The following is an 8,627-nucleotide window of genomic DNA, read 5'->3' as shown; positions in this document are numbered from 1 at the left end:
TGGCATCAAAAAATTTGTTTGGGACAGTTTCCTCTTATTTGATTTGTTAGAAAAGTTAGAAGGATGGGCATTGATTCTTCTTTAACCATTTTAAAATTTACCAGTTAAGCCATTTGGTTCAGGGCTTTTCTATTTTGGGAAATTTTTGATTACTGATCCTTCAATATCCTTACTAAAAATTAGTCTGTTCATATTTCTATTTCTTCTTGATTCAGTCTTGGTAGGTTGTATGTTTCTAAGAATTTTTCCATTTCTTCTAGGTTGTCCATTTTGTTGGTGTATAACTATTTATAGTAGGTAGATATTTATCTATCTATCTATCCATCTGTCTATCTAATTATTTATTTATTTTTGTATTTCTGTGGTATCTGTTGTAATGTATCTTTTTAATTTGGGTCCTCTTTTTTTCTTTCTTGGTCTAGCTAAAGTTTTATCAATTTAGTTTCTTTTCAAAGAAACAATGCTTAGTTTGTTAATCATTTCTGTTTTTTTTTGTTCTCCATTTCATTTATTTCTGTTCTAATCTTTATTATTTCCTTCCTTCTGCTAACTTTGGGCTCAGTTTGTCCTTATTTTTCTAGTTCTTTAAGGCAGAGTGTTAGATTGTTCATATTTCTTATTGTAGACATTTATTGCTATGAACTTCTGTCTTAGAACTGCTTCTACTGCATAAGTTTTGGTATGTGTCTTTCCATTTTCACTTGTCTTAAGATACTTTGTTATTTCACATCGATTTATTCTTTGATCCATTGATTGTGAAGAGTATTGCTTAATTTTTAAATATTTGTGAATTTTTTCAATTTTGCTCTTGTTATTCATTTCTAGTTTCATACTAATGCTGTCAGAGAAAATAGTTGGTGTGATTTCAATATTTTTGGATTTTCTAAGACTTGTTTTGTGATCTATCAAATGATCTATCTTGAAAAATGTATCATGCGTGTTTGAGAAGAATGTGTATTCTGCTGTTGAATAGAATGCTGTATATTATGTCAGGTCAATTAGGTTAATAGTGCCCAAATCTGCTGTTTCCTATGGATTCTCTGTCTGTATGATTCATCCATTGTTAAAGGTGGAGTATTATCATCCCCAAATACTATTGCATTGATGTTTATTTCTCCTCTTAGCTCTGTTAGTTTTTGCTTTATACATGTATATGCTATGATGTTCGATGCATAGATATTTAAAATTGTTCTATCTTCTGGTGGATTGACCACATTATTATTATATAATGACCTTTGTCTCTTTTTACCATTTTTAGTTTAAAGTCTACTTTGTCTAATGTAAGTATAGCCACCCTGCTTTTGGTGGAGGGAGGGGGAAGGTGTTTACTCTTTGTTTAAAATATGTTTTTCTTTCCCTTCACTCTGTCTACATGTGTATCTAAGACTGAAGTAAGTCTCTTGCAGGCTATAAATTAGCCACCCTATCTGAGCTAAATAGAGAGGCCACTCCAGGCATCCTCCCAGATGTTCCTGCTCAGGCTTTCTTGTTGCCTGGGTGGAGCAGGAGAACCTTACCAGACTGAAAAGGTTCTTTGCTTGTGGCTAGCCTGTTCCCAAAGGTGAGACTGGCCTTGCTCTTTCTGCTGCACTCTCTTCTCCAGTGTTACAGACTTAAGTAGCTTCCAGGTGTTTTGGCCAGCCTTTCTGGTCATATGGAGTCAGGGGATACACTTAGCAATAAGATGGTCTGTGACTCAGTTCCTCTGTCTGGGTAGGGCCAGATCAGGCCCCAGGGCCAGAAAGGTTTGTGTTTGAGTACCTGAATCAGACCTGCACACTAGTGAGTTCTCTGGTTACACTGGACTATCATCTTGGTGCTGCAGATCAGCAAAACTGCTAGCTGGGACTACTGTTTGGACACTGTAGGTAGAAAATTGGTCTGCCAAGATCCAAATTCTGGTTTTTGCAAGCCCCTTTCCCTTTTCTCCATTACAATCAGATTCCCATTGGTCAAGCCCCATGGATTCCTGTGAGGTCTCCATGGGGCAATACAAAATGGGAGCTCCCAAGAAATGACCCACAATGCTGGGGGATCTGGATGTCCCCCACCCCCATGTTCTCTTTTTCCCCTACAGGAACCACAGTCTCAGGGGAGACCTCTAAATATGGTGTTGTGCTGGCTTGGGGGATGAGTGATGCAGTCAGCATGGAACCACTCCTCTTACCCTTCTAATGCAATCTTTCTTGGTCTCTGTACTCTAGCATTCTCTCAGTGGTGTCTTGTCTATGGATAGTTGATATTTGTTCTTCTTGTGAGGGGGAGTGAAGTCAGGAAAAAACTATGTTGCCATCTTTGAGGCATCACCTGTATTATTTATGAATATGGAAATTTGGTTTTCATATAGTATTCTACTTTATGAAATATTACTCTTTTTATTTATTTTTAACCATTAAAAATGTAAAAAATAGACAGGGGGAGGGTAAGAACAGTATAGGAAGTGTAGAAGCCAAAGAACTTATATGTACAACTCATGGACATGAACTAAGGAGGGGGGATGCAGGTGGAAGAGTGTGTGCAGGGCAGAGGGGAATAAAAGGGGGGAATGGGACAACTGTAATAGCATAATCAATAAGATATATTAAAAAATAAAAAAATAAAAAATGTAAAAAACATCCTTAGCTCATGGACCATAGAAATGCAGGCCCAAGCTGAATTTGACCCATGGGCTGTGTGGTCTGTCAAGTCATGCTTCAACTGAGAATTTCTGAGGCATTTTTTGACAGGGTGTAACATGTATAAAAACATAGGGAAACTAGAGGAAGTTAAGGGGAAAATATCCAAAATAAGCTGATTATGTGAAAAGAGGGGTTGCCAGCTAGGAAATGTGAAGCCTGCGGATATCCTCTGTAAAAACCCAGTAAAAAATGGCAAGGAAATGAACTGCAAGATGTGTTAGATATTTTTCTCATTTCTCCTTTATTCTTTTTTTTTTTTAATTTGATGGATTTCAAGCTTCATAATGGAAACTGCTATTGCCTCCTTATTTCAAATAGACTGCAAAAGAAGGAGTTAATAAGTTATTTTGAAATCATCCAACTCCTTGGGTATACATGCACTATAACATACTTATATCTTCCTGATGGGCTTTTCACCTCCCATGCTAATAGTGAATTGGATTTTTTGTCTCGAAGAAGCAGAGCAGCATAAGCTTTTCTGAAAAATAGAGACAATGCCTGTATAAACAGTGCCAATATCATTTGAATGATTTTTTTTTTTCAGAGAGCTTTTAGGAAGAGGAGGAAATAAATGAACATACTTGAATAGCTACTATAAACTAATATTATGCTAATATAGAGTAGAATATTAGCATAGGGTTTAGCACAAAGCCAGCGCTAAATATGTTAAATACAATGTAGCAGTTATAATTGTCACATACTGTCTTCTTTGGTCTTGACAAAATAACCATATGCTTGAAGTACTGTTATATCTGTTTTGCATTTAGAGAAAATAAGGCTTTTGAGATTGTTTTCTCATGTTACATAAGAGTGAAGTGATGGCACTGGTACCTAGGAGGCTCTCAATAAATAGATCATTTGCTACATTTTGCTTTAATTGTGGTGAGAATACTTAATGTGAGATCTACCCTGATAAAATTTTGAGTATGCAACACAGCATTGTTAATTATAGGTGCTGTGTCGTAGGGCAGATCTTTATAATTTAATAATTTTGAGTAACTGAAACTTTATACCTCCTGAATAGCAGCTCTCAAATGGGAAGATTTTTAATATTTAAATAAGTCTACTGTATTTGAACTTGATCAGTTCTAACTTAAAGGCTCTTACTTCTACCTAGTACAGAATGTAGTCTATTCAGGAGACAATTTTAAGGCTAAAGTAACTCCTTGACATGTTGCTGAGGTTTATATGATGAATCCAAGAAAAGAAATTCATTAGCAACTGAGGGAGAGTGAACTTCCTGACCCAGAATAGATGATGCTGTTAAGGGATTAGCCCTGCCACACATAGAGCTGTGTTTAGCTAAGTAATTGGTGACTCTTAACACAGGGCTTTTGCCAAGAGGGAAAAAATAACACTATTTATTGTTCATATAATTAGATTTTTCAGCTCAAGTGAAAAAGTAAATGTGCACTGAAGTGGCTGCTCAAAGGTGGTATGGGCCTTTAATTACAGGATTCATCAGATGTAGATCTTCAGACTCACCAGGTGGTGCTGATTTGAATTCAGGAATGTTAAAACCTCTGAGACAAGAGATTGCTGGTCAGTTGTGCAACCATTCTGGCTGCCAGGAAATGTGAATCATTTCTGTGGGCACTCCATGAGGATGTGCAATCAAATCCCACTTGAGGTACTTTTAAATAATTCTACTGCTCTACCCTGGAAACTTGTCAATCAATCTGGGCTGCTGTCCTTCCCCCATTGCTCTCTCTATCTTGCCAGCACCTGAACCTTTAGGTGGTCAGAGATTTGCTAATGTTATCAGCTCAAAATCATGCATTTCATGTTTCCTGTGCCCTCTCATTTCCTTCATTTTGGTGTTCCTAATAAACACTCTACTCCTGTCACAGTGACAATGAGACAGATTTAGTGTAACTGGCCTCTTGTTTTCCAAAATGCGATCTTCTATTGCCTTGTCTGAGAGTTCTGGAAAATCATATCTTTCCTGTGTGATACAATACTATGCCCTAAACTAAGAGGAGTAAAAGATTAGGCAAGAGGACAATTTTGTACTTGGGGGATGAAATGAGGGAAAGGAGTGTTTCAGATTTCTTTCAGATATAACTTTATAACAGCCAATCATGGGCATAGTTTTCTATAATTTCTAAGGAAAAATGTATTTTCTGATAGAATAATTTAACTCCTACAGACCACGTTTTTCAGGTCTCCTACCTAGAAACTAAAGGGTGAATTCTTTTTGTTGACATAATGATATTTGTCTTTGCCTTGTTCCCAAATTTCTACTTTTTACATTTTAAAGTTACTTTACTGTTTGTTTTTAGAAAAATTCAGATGAAACCTTTGTTTTTCATACTTTCTGATGTCTCTTAACTTTATTTTAATGAATATTTTGAATATATGCTTATATTTTAGTGTGAGCTGCTCAAACACATTTTGAAAGTGGGAATGTACTAAGTATATTCTGAAAAAAGGTAAATTTCTTAGACTAAAACAATAAGATCTAAAGATTCAAAGTAAACATAAAAATTCTTCTCTGGTTTGATTTAATGTTACTTTTGTGGTCAGCTGTTATTGGTTGTTGAATAGTGGGCTTATTTAACAGCAATCGGATACACCACAATTTGGCTTATATAAAGCTGACTTATACTTTAAACACTGCTATTTGAAGCTGTAAACATAAAGGAAATTTCACCAGCAGGGCCCATTTGCCAAGGAAAAACTTTGTTAGAAGTTCTTGGGTTATTTACTGAGAAATCTTGAGGACATTGTTAGAGATGTATAGGTAGGTAGAAGAGAGGCCAACACATGGTCTTCTCCTAGATCTCTGTTTGGGGTATGAGAGGTCACCTGGGCTGGGACTTCTGTAGGAAGTATCTATCCCTAAGGGGAAAAGAATTTTCTGTGAATAATATGTATAGGACTTCCAATGGAAGGTGGTTTCTTAGGAGAGATTGGTTATATTATGAAGTAGCAAATCTTAGGAGGAAGAGACAAGAAGGTTTCCCCCCTCTTTAAATTGGACCCTGTTTTTATGTTTGTTTTTAAATCATGATTGCATTTCTGTTCATTCTGTCAGCCTAATGACAGAATGAACAAAAGTTTATTATTATTATACTGGAATGATTATGACTAGCAGCTCCTTTCACTTTCAGAAATGTATGGATCTGGGTATGAGGTAAAATGAGGGGTTTACTGGTCTCTCTCTGCACTGGAAGAGATCTAAGAGTACCTGTATGTGGTGGCATGGCTTAGGGACCAGTAGCTGTTCAGAGGATGTTGGGGTGAGAAAGAGGGAAGCGGCTATAGAGCACTGGTCCATAGTGCTGGATAAAAGCAGGAGGGCAGGGGCCCATCCCCAGGGGAGACTGGAGCAGGCTAATTAAGGGGACCTCAGACAAGCAAGTGAGTAGGAAGGCCTGACTGAGTAGGTGATCCTTCCTGAGCTCCCTTTCACAGAGTTTTGTTTTTCCTTTTGGTGAATGACTCCCTTGTCATAGCAATAAGACATAACAGAAGAATCACATACTCACAAATTGTAGAAGTTTAAGAAATCTTACAGAGTTCATACAACCCTTACCCTTGACTCCGTTTTGTGGACATGGATACCAGAAATTCTCTTGAATTCCTTCTCTCATCTCTTATTTCTGAGGTCATCAGACTCCTGTCCTTCAGATTTCACCCTTTCTAGGTATACTGAATCCTTTGCCCTGATGCTAAGCTCCTCTGACACAAGGACCTTAAAAATACAATTAGATAATCATTGACATGAACATTAGTCCTATGATGTTCTACTTGCATCATAGGAACCACGTTATGGAGCAAGCCCAATCCCAATGAGTCCTGGTGTAGCTCTCCTTCATGGTTTCCCATTTTAATTGCAGAGGATAATGAATCACTCTAAGTAGACCTATAAGATGGACCTGTGAAAAATGTTGAAGACCTTGTTGAGGACAGTTGGTATTGAATCACTGGCCTAACAAGGAAGACTCAGGAAAAGCATACTTGAAGGTTTGAGCTTTTTTCCTCCCTGGCTGCTTAAAGATCAGCCACTATCATGAGCAACACAGCAACTACCCAGACCAGTAGTGAAAGGAAACAAATGGTCATTGACATTCTTCTTCCTCTGAAGGAACAGTACCTAAGACAAATTTGGGGAAAACTAGCAAAAATGTATAACATCACACCAGATGTCATCTTCATGTTTGGATTAAGAACCCATTTTGGTGGTGGCAAGAAAACTGGCTTTGGAGTGACTTATTATTCCTTGGATTACACAGAGAAAGATAAACCTACCCATAGACTTGCAAGACAGGGCCTGTATGAGAAGAAGAAGAAGACCTCGTGAAAACAATGAAAGGAGCACAGGAACAGGATGAAGAAAGTCAGGAAGATTGCAAAGGAATAGTTAGTGCTGGCCAAAAAAAAAAAAAAAAAAAAAAGGCGTGAAGATTCTTCAGTGAATATCTGTTGTTAATGTGCAGATTTTTTGAACATTTAAAAATTATATTTTATTGATTATGTTATTACAGTTGCCCCAATATTTCATTCTTTGTCTCCTTCTACCCAGCACCCCCAACTCCCTCAGGTAATCCCCACATCATTGTTCATGTCCATGGGTCATGTGTATAAGTTTTTTGGCTACACCATTTCCTGTACTGTACTTCACATCCCCATGGCTATTCTGTAACTACCTATTTGCACTTCTAAATCCCCTCACCTTTTCACTCAGTCCCCCACGTTCCCTTCCCATCTGGCAACCACCAAAATACTCTGTGTATTCATGATTCTCTCTCTGTTCTTCTTGTTTTCTTAGTTTGTTTTTAGATTCAATTGTTGATAGATATATGTTTATTGCCATTGTATTGATCTCCTAGTTTTGATCTTCTTCTTTTTCTTAAATAAATCTCTTTAACATTTCATATAATAATGGTTTGGTGATGATGAACTCCTTTTGTTTACTATTATCTGGGAATCTCTTTATCTACCCTTCAATTCTAAATAATAGCTCTGCTGGGTAGAGCAATTTTGAATGTAGGTCCCTACTTTTCATGACTTTGAATATTTCTTGTCAATTCCTTCTAGCCTGCAAAGTTTCTTTTAAGAAATCACCTGAGAGTCTTATGGGAACTCCTCTGTAGGCAACTAACTGCTTTTCTCTTGCTACTTTTATGATTCTCTCTTTATTTTTAAACTTTGGCATTTTAATTATGATGTGTCTTGGAGTGGGCCTCTTTTAAGATTGGAATGACTTACTTAATGTAATTATCACAAATGGAAGAGTTTATTTTGAGTTTCACCTTTGATTATGACGTCTTTGGGGATGGATAGCTTGAGCATCTGTAAGCAGTAGCAATAAATTGGTAAATGTATTCAGGAAACAAAAAGATCTTTTACATACACAGTTAGCAGTCTTATTCTTCAGTTTTTACTTGAGGGATAAAAAGGCATTCACTAGTGTATTTAAGACTTATTGAAACAAATTACATGTGCCAGGATCTGTGTTCAAAACACTGTAGAACAAGATAGAATATGTCACACTCCCTACCTAGAGGATAATACAGCCTAGGCCAGGGGTGTCAAACTCATTGTCACCAGGGGCCACATCAGCCTTGTGGTTGCCTTCAACGGGCCGAAATAATTTCAGGGCTGTATAAATGTAACTACTCCTTAACTGTTGATGAGTTGAAATTACATTTGGCTCTTTGAAGGCAACCACGAGGATGATGTGGCCCCCAGTGAAAATGAGTTTGATGCCCCTGGCCTAGGGGATAAGTCAGAACTGGAAATAATAAAAGATACTAAGAATGGGCCAAAAAGAGTGTGGGTGGAAATCAGAGGATGGAGCTAATCACCTGTCTGAGGTTGTAAAGCAAAGTTTTCCTGAGGAGGTGAAGTTTCACCTGGCTCTAAAGGAGGAAAAGAAGACAAGATTCAGGCAGAGGGCATACGAGGGACCCAGGCAGAGTGCTGAAAGGTCCTGATGAGTTG

At 37.4% G+C, this 8,627-nt stretch overlaps 1 protein-coding gene across 1 annotated transcript; it reads left to right on the top strand.

Moving 5' to 3' along the window:
• The first annotated feature begins 6,693 nt into the window (after positions 1-6,693).
• LOC114490985 (40S ribosomal protein S24-like) lies at positions 6,694-6,984 on the top strand. Its single transcript, XM_036020107.1, has one exon. It carries the CDS (start codon positions 6,694-6,696, stop codon positions 6,982-6,984), a length of 291 nt encoding a protein of 96 aa, XP_035876000.1.
• Positions 6,985-8,627: the final 1,643 nt, after the last annotated feature.

This window comes from Phyllostomus discolor, chromosome 3 (assembly GCF_004126475.2).
Source record: "Phyllostomus discolor isolate MPI-MPIP mPhyDis1 chromosome 3, mPhyDis1.pri.v3, whole genome shotgun sequence".
Classification (NCBI taxonomy): domain Eukaryota; kingdom Metazoa; phylum Chordata; class Mammalia; order Chiroptera; family Phyllostomidae; genus Phyllostomus; species Phyllostomus discolor.
The sequence above is the reverse complement of the archived record's forward strand: the minus strand, read 5'-3'. Positions and strand labels throughout refer to the sequence as shown.